Source organism: Branchiostoma lanceolatum, chromosome 19, assembly GCF_035083965.1.
Source record: "Branchiostoma lanceolatum isolate klBraLanc5 chromosome 19, klBraLanc5.hap2, whole genome shotgun sequence".
In the NCBI taxonomy this organism is placed as follows: Eukaryota; Metazoa; Chordata; class Leptocardii; order Amphioxiformes; family Branchiostomatidae; genus Branchiostoma; species Branchiostoma lanceolatum.
This window is the reverse complement of record NC_089740.1, coordinates 8,640,835-8,658,782: the sequence shown is the minus strand read 5'-3', so window position 1 is coordinate 8,658,782 and position 17,948 is coordinate 8,640,835. Positions and strand designations below refer to the sequence as shown.

At 41.5% G+C, this 17,948-nt stretch overlaps 2 protein-coding genes across 2 annotated transcripts in view; one reads left to right on the top strand and one right to left on the bottom strand.

Annotated features, from left to right (window-relative positions):
• LOC136425066 (ATP-binding cassette sub-family G member 4-like) overlaps positions 1-1,266 on the top strand; it is a 29,008-nt gene extending 27,742 nt beyond the window's left edge. The window contains exon 14 of the mRNA XM_066413828.1: positions 45-1,266. Within this exon, the coding sequence (XP_066269925.1) occupies positions 45-259 (215 nt within the window). The 3' untranslated portion in view covers positions 260-1,266. The remainder of the gene's footprint in view (positions 1-44) is intronic.
• A 2,549-nt stretch (positions 1,267-3,815) lies between these two features.
• LOC136425964 (kelch-like protein 9) lies at positions 3,816-17,685 on the bottom strand. The gene is made up of 16 exons (XM_066414882.1): positions 17,658-17,685; positions 16,333-16,445; positions 15,485-15,557; positions 14,547-14,743; positions 12,175-12,292; positions 11,152-11,309; positions 10,624-10,789; positions 10,081-10,214; positions 9,423-9,593; positions 9,141-9,235; positions 8,566-8,739; positions 7,700-7,881; positions 6,599-6,730; positions 5,723-5,898; positions 5,345-5,461; positions 3,816-4,637 (listed from the first exon to the last, which is right to left on the bottom strand). Exons 1-16 carry the CDS (start codon positions 17,683-17,685, stop codon positions 4,392-4,394), a joined length of 2,280 nt encoding a protein of 759 aa, XP_066270979.1. The 3' UTR covers positions 3,816-4,391.
• Positions 17,686-17,948: the final 263 nt, after the last annotated feature.

The window sequence follows — 17,948 nt, the reverse complement described above, 5'->3', positions numbered from 1 at the left end:
TTCGGGCTAATGTCAAAGTAAAATATGGTTCTTTTCTTCCGTAGGGATTCTCCTGTCGATCTACGGGTTTGACCGTGGCCCCTTAGACTGCGAGGAAGGGAAGTTCTGCATCTTCCACGAGAGTGAAGACGTCTTGAAGGAGATGGACGTGCAAGACGCCAAACTCTATGTGGACTTCATCGTGCTGGCCATCTTCTTTGTCCTCCTGCGCCTTGGGGCATACCTGGTTCTCCGCTGGAAAGTCAAGATGCAACATTAAAAATCCTTCAACTTTGATTGGCATCAACTCAGTTGTTATGGCATCAACTCGGTTGTTATGGCATCAACCTCGGTTGTCATGGCATCAATTCTGTTGTCATGGCATCAACTCTGTTGTCATGGCATCAACTCAGTTGTCATGGCATCAACTCGGTTGTCATGCCATTAACTCTGTTGTCATGGCATCAATTCAAAGCATTTCCCTTATGTTCTTCTTGGTAAAAGGTTTATTATAAGCAGTTGGGTTTTTTGGGCATTTTGCAAAGAATGAGAGTGCAGAACCATATCCTTGTTAGAAATTTCATTGAAAATTTGGGCATTTTAAAGCCTTCTGAATGGGAATTAAATGCTTCCACAGACTCAGAAATATTCTAAATAGACTGTGGCCTAGCAAGGTAATGTGGTCAATCTAAACTTTACAGTTCTGTCAGAATTTGTCCAAAAAGTATGAGGGCATAAGTATGAGGGTGCTGCGCCCTTATTCCCCTGTTTAGAAAAAAAAACTATTTAACACTGAAGACTTTGGAGAAAATACTGGAATTGCCAAATCTATTTTTTGTGTGTTTTCATTGGTAAAAACATACATATAAGTCTAAGAGTAGACAATGTTTTACATAGAAAACAACCTTTTCTTGCCAAATCATTGTTGGAGGTATGTTAAGCTGTTGTGGTTGATCTCTGATGGAAAAGCAGTGAAGAATAACAGCCCTTAGGCTCTGCGCGTGAGGCATAGCCAAAAAGGGACAAAACTTCAGCAAGTAAAGACTTGTGTTGGAGAAAACAGCAACTAACTGTACAGGTAGTGCAGAGCACGACCAAGAAACAATTGAAGTGATCTGCATTGAATCTTAAACTTTAGATAAAACATTATTGTACAGGCACTGTGAACAGGGTGAATATCACTTTCTAACTAAAATCAATATTTACATTAAAAGACTATTTAAATCACAAACTTGGGTTTAGATAGTTTTGTATATAACCAGCTACTTAATGCTTTGAAAATGAAGAGGAAGCTTTTGGAGCTGTCACTGTATACTAGTAGGAGGAAAGAAAAAATTATAATTGTACTCAGAGAGAGTGGAAAACTCATATTTGTTAAAAAGATTAATAATTAACTCACATGTTAAGGTTGATGATATATTGGTAAGATTTGACCAATGCAACTGCAAAGCAATGCAACTTTTGTTTGATTTATAATGCACTTCTGAATCAGGGGAAACTTGATATTATATAAGTATTACTATTAGTGTATGATATTGTATTGACCTGTTAAAGGAAAAAAAGGTCAACAAGAGAAAGATAACACTTAAATTGTTGGGTGATTTACTTAAAGTTGAATGTAAACTTTTAAAGTAATATCACAACTCACATATTTTGAGTTCTTGATTCTATTAATTTTGTCACTTTTCTGACATTTTTGTTCTTGCAAACATTTTAGCCAAGATGTCACCTTGGTTTCTTTAATATCCGACCAATAATAATAAAGACATCACCAGTAGAGCTGGTGCATATATTATTATATCTTTGGGAAAATAGCATTTCCATAATTCCAGCTTAAACAGCAATAATTATACATTTGTCATTTGTATCTTTATTCACAAAAAAGGCGTCCAACACAAGAAAATACATAGACTGCTAGGAACCCAGGAGACCTATTTGGAGCAAAGTATTTGAAAAATATGAAAATGCAATTTTTCAAGGCCTATATGTACAGTGCAAATATGAGAAACATCGTTTAGACATACTTTGATTTGTACACTCTGTGACAAAGACAAAATACTAAACATAATACATTTTACGTTTAGAATATCTAAAGTCACACCACAAATTTGTGCCAACAGACATTTACTCACAATAAGGCCTTTAGAATGAATTCTATTCTGTTGCACAATTTCTTAACTCTAATTGAGAAGAGTTTAACATCAAGACTTCTTCACTTTGCATTATTGTCTCAGAACAAAATTCTTGAGCAATGCAACTATAGGCAGGTCTGCCTTACAATGCAAAAACTCCTTGAGAGTTTATAAATAACGTTAGAGTGACTTTGTCATGTTATTTGCGATAGATTTATGCTAAGACTATTGTAACAGTATTTATATTTAGTCTCTAATGTTAAATGTTGGAGTACTATATAGTTTGTGATGTTTACAAGCCATGCTAATTTCTTAAGTATTAACAGTATTTAAGTGATGTTTTGCGGGTACCCTAAGACCTCTGCATCAAATGAATGGTGTTTGGATTTGGATTTTATTGGAATTGCAACAGTGCAATACACGTGGGACGCAGGCAGCTATTGCTGATGTCGTGACCCACACACATAGTATAGCCGTTTTTTACACTTGGCTGGAGTGGGGAAAGTCGTGTAAAGTGCCTTTTTCCCAAGGGCACAAGATCGGTGGCGTCAGGGTATTCGAACCCTGCCGTTACGCCACACGACCCCACCTGTGTTATTAAGGCCTTCTCAAGAATGTCTTGAACACCTGGATATCTGAAGTGTGCGTAGCTCAGCTATTACTGATGCTGCATTTAGTAAATGTCTTTGAAGTCAACGTCATTTTTTCTTTTTTAATGTGGCAGTCTTAGGGTACCTGGTAGAACTATGAGAGTTGATGTTTAATACTTTGCCCAGTACTTTGGTTCTGTGAAATAGTGAAGGTACTGTAACAGTTGAACCGAAAAGTGCAACTGAAGTAACATCTTGTATCTGGCGGTGGTAATACATGTACATTCATATTCTGTATTAAGCCATCATGGTGTCAGTGCATAGTACTAGAGAATGTACTTGTTAAGTTCTTTTCACAGTGTTATAAGCATATCAAGCCTATGTGTAATCAAGGTTTAAGATATGTCTTATTTGAGATATTCGTGCTGTCTAACAATATTGTAAGTCAGTGACGTAGTTTCGTCTTGCTGAAAGTCATTATCTAAAAATGATTAAGATTCTGCTGGGGAGTTTCCTCAAGTTGAGACATTCTTTAGAACACCTACAGTTATCTTCAAGTTGATATAAGGGGTGCTGGACACATAGTCGAATAATTCTAATTAATCATTGTAAATTGAGACATTATAAAGCCCAACTTTGCAGTTGTTAAAGTAAGGCCATTTCCAACATGTAGTGCCCACCATGTACCGTTACCCTTAAAAGAGTTTAATGCTTGAAAATCTTATATAGATTTTCTTCTGTAGAGTCCCAAATACAACACATAAAGTACCCAATGAAGTTTAACAAATGCATTAAGTGTCAACGTTAACTTTAAATCTAACTTGTTTTGAAAACAGGTGATAATATAAGACTATATATTAAGGTTGGAGAATGTTAGGTTTGAGAAGAAATGGTGATATAAGTTTAATATCTGTTTGCTGGCAAGCAAAGAAGGGTTTGAGTTTGAAAAGTTGTGTATTTTGTGTTGACGTTTGGACTAAATGTGAATGGATTGTTCCCATACGGGTTTGGATAGAAAATTTGGTAGAAGTCTGTACTTGAAGATGTTAACATAGTGCTATGAGCAGATTGATATATAACTTTGTACGTTCTAATATCATTTGACCTGCCAACATTCTTATTCCGCCCCAATTTTTCATTTCAAGACACAAAATTAGCTGTTTTCGAATGTCCTGGCAAAGGGTTGTTGTTTAGATTTGCTCTGTTTAAACGTAGAAAGTTGAAGAAAAGTTCGATGTATCACTTTTTTGAATTCCCACACAACATGATGTTGAAAGTATAACAGCCATGCACTACATTACATTATATTATATTACATCATATTGTATTGTATTAACCAGAAATCTTAAGTATGCGTGTTAATAAAAAGTAAGTTGAAACGGAAGTAACTGACTTTTATTGAGTTTTTTCTGTTTAACTTCCTTAGGTCACAGCCAGTAAAATTTAAACGCTTTTTCCATACACAAAGTAAATTGCTTACCAACAAGCTCTCGCTCAGTCCTCTGATTCTTTTTGAGTTGATTTGTCAGTTAATTACGTCAGTTAACCTGAGCGGAAGTTTGACGGTTAAAAAGCGCCCGGCAGTCAGTATCAGCCCCCATCTCTGCATGAGCACTGGTTAAAAGCTTGGTGGTAACGGCTTTACGTTGTGTACGGAACTAGCGTTTAGATTTATCAATGCAGCTGAGTTCTAGATAAGCTCCCCCATCTCGACACTGGTCCTGTCCGCTCCCTGTTCCTTCAGGGTACTTTGCTTGGCAACCGAGGCTAGAGAACGCTTGTTGGTCTCGCTCCCATGCGACGGGGTGCTGCTGCTGTTGTGCAAGTTGTTCTGTTCGTTGATGGTGAGCGAGAAGTTGTTCTTGCTGCTGTCCTTGACGCTAGCGTAACTGGGAGTCCGAGACGGTGGGTAGATAGCCTGGCTTTGGTTCACTACCTGGTGGATACATGGAGATCGCTGGGAACGTCACGAATGTAACACATTAGCAGGAAAATTCAGACTTAGACTTAGTATGTGCAGAATATGAAATACCAAAACTGGAGGTTCTGTTGCAGTACCGATGAATGTTGCTATGATGGTGTTATAAGGACTTCAGTCACTAGTGGACACATGGGTATCGACTGGAATGTCACGAATGTAACAAGTTAGCATGAAAATTCAGACTTTAATAGATGAAAATTCGGGACTATAACTATATTCAGAACATGAGATACCAAAACTGGAGGTTCTGCTGCAGTACCAATGAATGTTGCTATGATGGTGTTATTAGGACTTCAGTCACTCAGAGTGGACACATGGGTATCGCCGGGAATGTCACGAATGTAAAACATTAGCAAGAAAATTCAGACTTAGATGGAAAACTCCACTCACTCTATTGTGACAAATCAAACATTAGATACCAAAACCGAAAGTTCGTTGCAGTGCCAATGAAAGTCGCTGAGGGGTAAGGTGCTCACTCACTGTTGGACACATGGATATCGCTGGGAATGTCAAATAAGTTCTTTTAAGACGAAGTTCTTGTATGTTGTCATAAGCTACCTGCCACTTAAATCGCGGCCATAGAATGTTCAGAAAAGCAGATACCAAAATCAGAAGTTCTGTTGCAGTACCAATGAGTCGCTAGGGTGTCGGTGTACACTCACCCTCCATGAGAGCGCCATGGTGGCGCACACTGTGCCGTTGGTGGGAGTAGGAAGGTCGGTCAGCCTCTCCCAGCGATCCTCTTCAGGGAAGTACCGCTGGACAGTCCGCATGCAGCTCTGTATAGGGGCAATGTACGCGCATAAGTAGTATAGAATGCAAATGATGATAATTATTATTCAGGTGGTGCGAGTTACTGGATACTGAGCTCAATTGTGGCATTATTTGCACGATAAAGAATTAGCCATATCTCAAATTTCTATATATTTTGTGAAAGTCACTTTCTGTAAGTATTCCACAGACTCTCATGCTTTATAATTCTAACGTGAAGACCAAAAATTGAAAAAGATATAGTTTTCTTACTTTAGACGTGACCTCACCTGTGACTGTTTGGACACTCCGCCAACCACATACACGGCGTTGTTGACGACACAGCTACCGGCGAAGCTCCTAGGCTGGTCCATGGACGTCAGCTTCGTCCACTGGTTCGCGCTCGTCTGGTACATCTCAACCACGTTTATATCCTCGTGCCAGCCTGCCGGGTTTCTGCGGTGTCCTATATAGATAAAGGATGATATAAATTAACAAGAAAAGGAGGTAAAACTGCAGTACCAAGCAATGCTACCAGGGGGTCCCAAAACATATCAGGTCGTCGATCGCTCAAGACCTAGCCACATGCCATAAGCTGTGCCACACCACCAGAAATAAATACGGTTACAAGGGGCCCCCGGAAACATTAAACCAAATATTAAACCTTTTTAACGAAAGTCATCAGATATGCAAAGACATATTTTTCTCCTAGGTGCCTCTGACCTATTCATGACGTCACCTATACGTTAACTTAAAGTCATGTGCCAGACGTGAGTAGGTCAGTACTCTTGAAGAAGACCAAAGACAGCCAAAGACTGGGTCTTAAACTTCTACTTTCTGAGCCATTGTTTTAGGCTCGATCGCCTGAAATTCGATTCTTTCTGTCCTTGATGAATATTTCTGGCCAAGAGAGAGAGATTAGTTGTGATTATGGCAGATTAGAAATTAAAATTTGTGTTTATTCATTTTGTTTTCATATATTTTGAGAGTATCAGGCAAAAAACACAATTGCTTATATTAAGCCTTCTACTAAAAAAACATAAATATAAAACAAGAGAAAAAACACAATATCAATATAATATATAAAGTGGATAAAAGAAAAGTGAATGTAAACAATACAAGTTGGTGATCTTTACAGTGACTGAAAGTGTGTTGATGTTGCGTACCTCCGATGGCGTACATGTTATCATCGAACGTGACCAAGCAGTGCCAAGCGCGTGCGCTGAACATGGGTCTCTTGACGTCCCATTGGTCAGAGTTGCGGCTGTAGGACAGCATGGACTTGTCGTAGTCCTGACCTGGGTAACACAGTAACACATTTTACGTTGAACATTGACTCGTTCTGCTAGTCAGGTTCATCCTAGTGATGCTGAATTGAAGAAGAGTGATGGATGTCTCTCGAAACGTCCGGAAGTAATCATTTTGAAATCATTTTATTAATTCATGTCACTTAAGTTTTCTTTATCTGCATGTTGACTTAATTCCTGTGCATCTTCTCTCCTAGAAGAGTAGCGGTCACAAGATAGCTAAAGGACAGTCAAATGAACATGCAGCAATAAACAAATTGGAAAAAGGGGCCCTACCGGGTAGTTCACGGGCTGATTTGTGGCCCGCGCATCCTCGTTCACCAGGACCCTTCCGCTCCACGTTACATCGCTCGCAGAAAGGGCCCTGGTAACACGGGATGGCATCCATGGTTATTGCAGGTCGACGAGACTTGCTGATGAATAATTAATGAGCTAACCCTTATTTGGGACAAACGGCAGTTGTAGCTCATGAATAGTTAATGAGCTAACCCTTATTTGGGACAAACGGCAGTTGTAGCTCATGAATAATTAATGAGCTAACAGTAACACATAACCTGATTGGTTGATAGCTTCCCAGCGTTCTTTGCGCGCTTGCTTCCGATGAGAGGAAGCAAACGGGTTTTAACCCCTCTGATTGGCTGAAGCTGTTTTGGTGGCGATATCGTAATAACCATGGATGCCATCCCGTGTTACCAGGGCCCTTTCTGCGAGCGATGTAACGTGGAGCGGAAGGGTCCTGGTGAACGAGGATGGGCCCGCGGTGACTTTGACTTAGACTCGAACTTAAATTCAACCCGGGACTCGGAAACCAGAAGACGCCGTGAGCTTATTGTGCGAGCACCGGGAGATACCCTTCCGGTACCCGGCAGTCCACCAGGACAAATCTAGATCTGTGTCTTCGAGGCCCGGCCGGGACTACACCCCCTACGGGCACCGGCGCAATTGGGACAAAAGCATTACCTGTGTATCCTCCGGACACGAAGACCTTGTCGCACGACACGGAGCCGGCGTGCCCGCAGACCGGGTTCTTCAGTGAGGCGACGTAGGTCCATGTGTCTCTCTCCATGTCGTACTTCTCCACAGACTTCAGCAGGCCGCTGGTGTTCCGCCCAGCCACTGCGAGCAGCGTGTCCCCAACGGCACTGATAGGAAGACATAGACATTAGGTTGTTATCCTCTACCTGTTTTATAAGGTGTTATTTAATGTAGCCCCAAAGAGTCTGCTGGTACTGGCCGCTGGTGTTCCGCCCGGCTACCGCGAGCAGGGTGTTTCCCACAGTACTGATACCAACACATACTGTAAGGACTCAGTATTTTCTAGTTTTAATGGAAATCCAAGCAATATTAGGGCCCGAAAATCGGATTTTGAAAGTCAATTTCTATACATGATTAGCTCAAACAACACTATCACAATGTATAGCAATGTCCATGGTGCAAAAATACGACGTTGTTGTGATGTGGGAACTCACTGAAAATTGTGTGCGGAGTTTTTGTAGGCTCGCAAAACTATAGGGAACATCGTACAGCGCGATTTTGTGCGATTTTAAAATGCTCAAAGTATGAAGTTGTTACGTAATTGTGCAAAACAAAGTAAGTTAATGTCCCTACCATAAAAATGTCAGCATTTTATTATTTCTATTTTTTGGGCCATAATATTGCTTTGGTTGCCTTTAAAAAAGGAGTGTGAGATTAGAAATAGAGAATACTGAAACTGTATGTACCGGCTCCAACTTGTTAAGCCGTATGGAACATGATGATGATGATGTAGAGATGCTTAACAACGACAAAACTCAATGATTCTAAGACCAGAAATACTACATCCTAACCATAGACAGAACTCGGTCCTCTGCTCGTGCATGGGTGCGATGAAGAGCCACTCGTTGGAGCGGGGGTCGTACCGCCAGCCGGAGCTCTCCGCCGCCCGCCCCGCCGCGTGCACCTCGTTCTGCCCGCCAACCAGGTAAACGAAGTTGTTCAGCACCGCAGCCGTCAACTGGTATCTGGAGAAAGGTTTAGAGATTGTCTGTAAGAATTGCAGAATCTGCAAAAGGAGTCCGGCACAAGTACACTAATCCACTAGATTCCCTTGTCCTTGTCCTTGACACACACAAAATCAGTTGTTTATGTTCCTTAGCGTCTTTTCTGTATTTCCCTTCGTTTATTTGTTCCGCGGATCTAGGCACTTCTTTTGTAATCACCCCGTGTGCACCTGATATGGGGCTGGACAGCAAGGGAGAAGAAGAGGAAAGAAGAAGAATCGATGGGCTCGCAGCTTCGTACCTTCTTAATCTTATTTTCGTCAGCGAAAATAATCTAAGATGACTTCAGAACCTGTACACGCCTATGATACTAAACATTTAGGGTGTTATTGAAAAAGTACCGCAACAATGAAACCTTTTACCTGGCTTTGGGTGCTCTTTGGAACTGCTTCCATTCAGGCCGCGGTGCAACACCATCGGATAGGGCGGGCTCTGGGGCCAAATCCAGGTATAGACACTGTATAGCAGAAAGACAAGCGATATTGGCAAATTTCTATGGTATCAGCAATAGTTTTATGTAGATGCTTGAATTTGGTATCCATTCTTTTTTATATTGGCCTATCATCATATTGCTTAACCGATCTTTTACCTGATTGGCCGGTTCCCTCTGTGCCCAGCCCACAGTGATGACGTAGTACATTTACCTGATTGGTTGGTTCCTTCTGCGCCCCGCCCACAGTGATGACGTAGTACTTGGATGACCTGACCTTGGTGGTGATGTTCTGCCGCAGAGGCTGCAGGGAAGGGAAGAGGTGGTACTCGTAGGCTTCCTGTAGAGTCCGGCTGCATTGTGGGTCCGTCCGCATGAACTCAACCTGGATGGTAAAAGAGAGAGCAAGTAGAGTTAGAAGTAATAATGAAGTCCTTCCGACACCATATTGTGCATAGGACGGCGCCCATCTCGATTTTCTTGGCCCTTGGACCACACAGTTGTGCAAGTACAGTACAGATGATACTACAGCAGGGGACTAGTCAACTGGTACTGCAATAGTGATTTTTTTTTTAACATTGGTGTTGAAGGCTTGCGGCTTGTTTACGGGAGTCGTCATCGAGAGAGTTGCATAGTTTGGCAAATTGTAGAAAGAGCCTGTTGCTGTAAAAGGACTTTGAGACTGGTAATTGAACAGTGTAAAGGTACCTTACTCTGTCAAGGCACCACGCTGAGTGCTAAGGATACTTTTACTCTTTGCTTGCATTGCGGTCCTATGATTGGTCTTGGAATATCATTGTTAAATAGTTTAACAAAGGCTCCATGACAACTTTGAGCATGAGGTTTTTGTTACGTTTTTTTTTACGTCTTACCTGTTGCACGTGGTTCTTGAGTTCCAGTGACGACATCAGCCCGAATCGGATGTCAGCCATCAAGTCGTGCGCATGCGCGCTTCGTGAACTGTCGTACTTCAGCCACCGCCAGGCGGCGTTAAAAAGTTTCAATTCTGAAAGAAAGAGTCGGATAAAGAAAGGTAAAGCAGCCTTTTTTGGCATAAAGACGAATTACAGCAATCTTTTAACGAATAATAAGTCTTATCTAATCAACATAATACTTAGTATTTCATGACTTTTATTCTACCATATATGTCGCCTTCATTTTCCTTTCCACTCTTCCTTCCTTAATTCATACCTGCATTACATCTCATTCTTTCATTTCTCTTTTCTCTTTCATTCGCTTTCTACTTACTTTTTCATTCCATTTTTTATTCCTTCCATTCCCACATTTCTTTCTTCCCTCCTACATTCCATCTTTACTTTCTTCCTCCATTCCTTCCTTCCTTCGTTCATTCATTCATCAATCCAATCACTCGTTCATTCATTCCCTCACACACTCAGTCCCCCGTGTGTCTGTACCTGCGCTTGACCTGACGTCATCACTGCGCATGAAGGATGCTATCTGCTGGTATGTGAGCTGCTGGAGTAAGTCTGACTCCGACATCTGGTCAAAATTCTTCAGGATGAACCCGTCCACCTTCTCCACTATGTCATGTAGGTCACACCGGCCAGCAACCTCCAATACCTGTGCGATGTTGGTACGAAGTACTCAACATTGTTATAAATCAATTAAAATCAATGTCTTCATTTTCAAAGAACAACAAAGGATTAGGGAAGCTCATAGAAACTTTGTTTTAAGCCTTTTAACTAGAAAAACATGTTGCATATAGCAGGTTTTCAATGTCTCTCGGGGAAAAAAAAAACACAATTTTGTGATGAAGTATCAATTGCAACACCAGAAAAGTAAACATGCTAGTCGAAAAAAGGCAAAATGTCACAAAATGGTAATCTTGAAAACTGTCTCTGAACTGTTCAACATGCAGTTTTTTACCTATAAAGAAATTCATCGTTAAGACTATATAATGTTACTCAAGGTTGTGCCCAAACCTTAAGACAGTTGTCCATGTTGATCTCCTGAGACAGGAACTCCTTACAAAAGAAGACGACTCCAGGTATCGCCAGCTTCTTGGCCGACTTAAAGATGTCTTCCACGTGCTTAAGGTTAATGGAGATCTCAGAGGTGTAAGCAAAATCCAACAGAAAACCTAGAAGAAATACAAGGACAGAAACTTTTAGATACGTCTTCAGTTCTCATGATTTTTAGCTACATTAGAGATGCATTTCTCAATAAATCCATTTACTGATATATCAACCACAATTGTTAGATTTGTCGTTGTATGGGTAAGTAGAACTTAATTAAAAGGTCTATTCAAGTCCAGAAAAAAGGCTATCTAAAGCTGAAAATCAAGACCATTATATACCCAGCACAGAAGATATTAGAAACGGCCGTTCCACTGTAGTACCAAGAAAACCCGCTAGCTAGGAAACTCAAAATCGACTTAGACCACAACGCATCAAACATCATTACAATCCACCAATAGCTTCTTTAGTTGTGCCGGCCAAAGTAGGTCGGAAACACACAGGCTGAGGCAGACAGGCACATGTACACCAAAGGCTTCACGGAGCTAGCAACGCTTACTGAAGTCAAGGAGCCATACATAAAGCAGGACGTCCTTGATCCGACGCAGACCTCAATCATATCAACGCCCTCCCACGTATCAAATATCATTACAATCCATCCAGATCGAACTTCTTTAGTTATGCCGGCCTAAGTATGTCGGAAACACAGATGCTGAGACAGTCAGACAGACAGACCAAAAACTTCACGGAGGCAGCCTCTACCAGGCTCCACAGGTCGCTGGAAAACAGTAGAAATTGGCCAAATAGACAGATAACAAACATAGCAGAGTACTTAGCTGGCCAGAGAGTACAGTTTCCTTAGGTCTCAATTGCAAATTCCCAGGCCAGCTATCACCTTTGGCATGTTATCTGTCTATTTTGCCAATTTCTACTATTTTTCCAGCGTCCTGTGGAGCCTGGTAGAGGCTATCAACAGGTATCAGTCCGTACTTAGAGCAGTAGGAGAGATGTCCTTGATGCGGATGGTGGTGAGCGGTTTCTCCTCCTGATCGGCCGTCTGCAGTTCCATCTCCTCCTTAAACCTGGGGCTGACGGCAGCCAGCACGGCCTGGACACGGGAGGGGAATGATAATGTCGCATGAAACGGTAAACGCCTCAGTAAAGGGAGTGGGAGGATAGTGTCACCGCAAAGGTTTGACTTGCTTGGTGACAGGGTGTTGAGTTCACGAAGGTAGTACAGCTAGTCATTTATCAGTGAGTGGCAAAGGTTTGACTTGCTTGGTGACAGAGTGTTGAGTTCACGAAGGTAGTACAGCTAGTCATTTATCAGTGAGTGGCAAAGGTTTGACTTGCTTGATGACAGGGTGTTGAGTTCACGAAGGTAGTACAGCTAGTCATTTATCAGTGAGTGGCAAAGGTTTGACTTACTTGATGACAGGGTGTTGAGTTCACGAAGGTAGTACAGCTAGTCATTTATCAGTGAGTGGCAAAGGTTTGACTTGCTTGATGACAGGGTGTTGAGTTCACGAAGATAGTACAGCTAGTCATTTATCAGTGAGTGGCAAAGGTTTGACTTGCTTGGTGACAGGGTGTTGAGTTCACGAAGGTAGTACAGCTAGTCATTTATCAGTGAGTGGCAAAGGTTTGACTTGCTTGGTGACAGGGTGTTGAGTTCAAAGGTAGTACAGCTAGCCATTTATCAGTGAGTGGCAAAGGTTTGACTTGCTTGGTGACAGGGTGTTGAGTTCACGAAGGTAGTACAGCTAGTCATTTATCAGTGAGTGGCAAAGGTTTGACTTGCTTGGTGACAGGGTGTTGAGTTCACGAAGGTAGTACAGCTAGTCATTTATCAGTGAGTGGCAAAGGTTTGACTTGCTTGGTGACAGGGTGTTGAGTTAAAAGGTAGTACAGCTAGTCATTTATCAGTGAGTGGCAAAGGTTTGACTTGCTTGATGACAGGGTGTTGAGTTCACGAAGATAGTACAGCTAGTCATTTATCAGTGAGTGGCAAAGGTTTGACTTGCTTGATGACAGGGTGTTGAGTTCACGAAGGTACTACAGCTAGTCATTTATCAGTGAGTGGCAAAGGTTTGACTTGCTTGATGACAGGGTGTTGAGTTCACGAAGATAGTACAGCTAGTCATTTATCAGTGAATGGCAAAGGTTTGACTTGCTTGCATTGGTGACAGGGTGTTGAGTTCAAAAGTAGTACAGCTAGTCATTTATCAGTGAGTGGCAAAGGTTTGACTTGCTTGATGACAGGGTGTTGAGTTTACGAAGGTAGTACAGCTAGTCATTTATCAGTGAGTGGCAAAGGTTTGACTTGCTTGGTGACAGGGTGTTGAGTTCAAAGGTAGTACAGCTAGTCATTTATCAGTGAGAGGCAAAGGTTTGACTTGCTTGGTGACAGGGTGTTGAGTTCACGAAGGTAGTAAAGCTAGTCATTTATCAGTGAGAGGCAAAGGTTTGACTTGCTTGGTGACAGGGTGTTGAGTTCACGAAGGTAGTAAAGCTAGTCATTTATCAGTGAGAGGCAAAGGTTTGACTTGCTTGGTGACAGGGTGTTGAGTTCACGAAGGTAGTAAAGCTAGTCAATTATCAGTGAGTGGCAAAGGTTTGACTTGCTTGGTGACAGGGCGTTGAGTTCAAAGGTGTACAGCTAGTCATTTATCAGTGAGTGGCAAAGGTTTGACTTGCTTGGTGACAGGGTGTTGAGTTCACGAAGGTAGTACATCTAGTCATTTATCAGTGAGTGGCAAAGGTTTGACTTGCTTGGTGACAGGGTGTTGAGTTCACGAAGGTACTACAGCTAGTCATTTATCAGTGAGTGGCAAAGGTTTGACTTGCTTGGTGACAGGGTGTTGAGTTCACGAAGGTAGTACAGCTAGTCATTTATCAGTGAGTGGCAAAGGTTTGACTTGCTTGGTGACAGGGTGTTGAGTTCAAAGATAGTACAGCTAGCCATTTATCAGTGGGTGAGTGAGCGAGCGAGTGAGTAAGTGAGTGAGTGAGTTCATGAGTGAGTGAGTGCGTGCGTGCGTGCGTGAGTGAGTGAGTGCGTGAGAGTGAGTGAGTGAGTGAGTGAGTGAGTGAGTGAGTGAGTGAGTGAGTGAGTGAGTGAATGAATGAGTCAGTCAGTCAGTCAGCCAGTTAGTCAGTCAGTAAGAGTGAATGGGTCAGTGAGCGAGTGAGCGAGTGAGTGAATGAACGAACTGTATGAAATAAATTTATGAAATGAATGAATGAACGAACGAACAGATGAGCGAATGAATGGATGGATGGATGAATGAATGAATGGGTGAATGGATGGATGAATGAATGAATAGATGAATGGATAGATGAATGGATGAATGAAGCCTTACTTGATGCACCCTGAAGCCTCCCTCGTCAGTTGTGACATACGTATCACAGTAGTCGTCGTCCCTTCTGAGTCTGTTCAGGTGGAACAGCAGACTGTCTCCGTGTTCACCGGACCTGTAGTCACGTGACTTCACCAGGGGGTTGGCTCCCTGCTCGTCCTGGCAGCAGTGGGGGTGGATCAGCCGCTTATCGGGGGGGTCTGGGGAAGGGACGGTACGTTGTATATATGAACTTAGATAGCAGACTTTTAAGTTAACTTTTAAAAGTACATATTGACATGTGACAACCCCTGCATGGTATACATAGGAAAGTATATCAAAGAATGTTTAGACGATAGAAATTCCTCCAATGCTTTTAAGAACCCATTCTTAACCCATACTTTACACTCTTAGATGTATATAGAACTGTAGTTATGTACCAGCCATACTTGGTACCTTGTACAATTGCTGTGCAATAAAGTTATCTATCTATAAGTCTTGGTCTTTGTTGTGTGTGATATCAGTATTTATTTCTTGTTTAGCTGTGAACAATTCGAAGGAAAAAAATGCAAAGACAGCGAGGCTTTATTTAGTTATCAATCTCTGTTCATATTTTGAGTCTGAGAAATAAAAAAAAAGTAGATGGTGAATGGGGGTATGATGCGTTAAGTACTAGTTTCCTCGCATAACGCGGAGATGAAGCACGACTAAAGTTATAATAGCAAAGTTATAAGTTTAAAACATTTGGCTCGTCCGGACGAATTGTGTCAGAAAAAGAGTGATGTTAAAAGAAAAATGACCAATCAAAAGAATACTATAAAGAAGGCTCCGTCCATAAAGGCGACGCCAAAAAAACAGGATTATTTTCCTATCGTCGCTGAGTACGCTGTAAAGACCCATACTATTGGTTACCGGTTACAAGTTGTCTGTGGAACACTTTGAAGGTTCACCTATTTACTCACTTGGTGGCTCCGATTTCTTGGAGTTCGCAGCTCGGGCTCTTTCCTCCTTCAAAGCCCTCATCTTTTCTGAGACCTGGACATAATACAAGTATAATACAGTATAGATTATAATCATTTCTTGTTGATTACACAAAATTCTTCTACATAGCGACACATTTGCCGTGCCATCTTTAACGTTTCGAGTCGGGAGGAAATTGACTTTGGATGTGCTGGAAGGAACTTTACTTCTAGATAACTACCAAAAACTTTGAATGGACCCTACCGCTAGCACTTGTCTCCATACCTGTGAGGCGGTTTTCTGTTCATTCAGTTCCCTCTCCACGTCCGAGGGTAAAGGACTGGTCACTGACGAAAGGTATTTGATGCTACCTGAAGCTTGAGTAACTTTTACCTTGCGTACCTGCATGTCTAACCTTCATCGACCTATTAAACGCTACCTGTTTTCTTCTTACCTGTGAGGCAGCTTTCTGTTTCACGAGTTCTCTCTCCAGGTCTGAGGATAAAGGACTGGTCACCGACGAAAGGTATTTGAAACGTCTGACTGTTTTCAAAATCTTTTCAGATGCTTGAGTAAAGCCTAAACTGGATTTGTGTTACCCTTGACTTTATAATAGAAATATCATTCAAAACGCACAAATATGACCAAAAAGACAATAAAACACACAAAGCTTAAAAGGATTCGTTTTTTGTTGATGAAATTCGTTGAGTGCTTTGTCAATTCGATCGGCCGCAGCGACGCCGCCAGGGTGCCGCGGGTCCAGTGAGAGGGGGGGTGAGGGCTTTACTGTTACCATGCGTACCTGGATGTCTAATCTTCATCGACCTAACGCTAGCTGTTCTCTCCTCACCTGTGCCGCAGCTTTCTGTTCGTTGAGTTCCCTCTCCAAGTCCGCGGTGTCTACCGCCTGGTCCCGCGTCTGTGGGTGGTGGTCGGGCGGGTGGGCACACACACCACACGGCTCTGGGAACGAGAATACGCCATGTTTTGAAAATCGTTCAGAATTACTCAGTACAGGCGGTAATCAGACGCCAAAACCCGACCTTTCCCTGCTCTATCTTGTGTAGTTTCTCTAGTTTTTATGACCCAATACTTCGACAATATTCTGAATTTCATTCAGGTAGAAAGCAAGCATAAAGTGCCGAAGCAAATCATATGACAGATGTTTTTGTGCACTATTGTCGTTGAAGAAACAAGCTACTGTAAATGGTATCCTGCATTTTTCATAGTTGGCAATTGTTGGTTACAATCCTTTACATATGCTCAAAGGAAAAAAAAGTAATTGAGTGTTGTTTTCCTTGTATTACAGATGATGTGCCCCGAAAGGTAATGGTATGGGATCGATATCATATCTCGGTACCATTCTGTATCACTATTAAACACAATACAATCAATTGTCTGTAAAATAAATAGCACATTACCACTCTGACGTTTTGGCGAAAACAGCTATTGATATGTCTTTGAAAAATTAACAAGATCGTGACTTTCACATTTGCCGTTGTGAATTTCGTCTTGAATTATTTATCATGTCCCTCTTGTGTTAAGCACTTTGTTTGTGGTGGCAAACGGGGACAACTTGTCTCCAAGCAGATGTTTGGTGAAAACCATTGTTTAAGAACGCCGGGACCAGCTAGTGTACATGTATTTTTACCATATTTTTCAGAAAATAAACTGCAGTCATTTGAGAGTTATCTTAACATTGTAGATGTTCACATTAGTGTAAACTTTGAAATCATGTAACTTTTAACTTAAATTTGCGACAAGAACAACACGCAATCTGGGTTACTTCATATTGTACCTTTGGACATGATATGAAAATAAATTACTGATAAAATGTTGAATATGAAAAAAACCTGAAGCCCGTATGATACATACAGCATTCCATAATGACTCTTTCTACTCGAATTCCCCAAATATCATGACATGTGTAATAAATCGCATACATTGCCATGCATTGTAAATATAGAACAATACATAAGAAACTTCCAAATTGTTAGAAATTGCACCGAAATTATACAATTATACATTCTCATCTCACCCCATAGTCTCTTCTAGAGTAGATTTGTTTCCTACACTAATTGTTGAGGTTGATATACAGTGTACATATCTTAAACAATCTGTTGAACAATAAAACTATCATTACAATCATGGCTTAACAGAATACCTCTCACGTACCTGGTAGAGGCTGTACTTTGTTCCCCATCTTGTAACTGCTCTCCCCTCTCTCTCTCTCCTAGTTGTGTTTTGTCAGCCGCAGGTTTCCAAAAGAACACTTGGCGTGGTTTAAATATAGCTGGCCTCTCTTCCCCGACAAGGTTTTCCCACTGCTCGTTCTAGCTTGTACTCTTAGAAGAAATCCGTGACTCGAAGAGAAAACATTTCGCATTGAAGACTGTTTGTAGAACTTGAGATGTCGCATCTGCAAAAGCTTGCAAACTGTTTAATCGCTCTCATGCTAAATTTCAT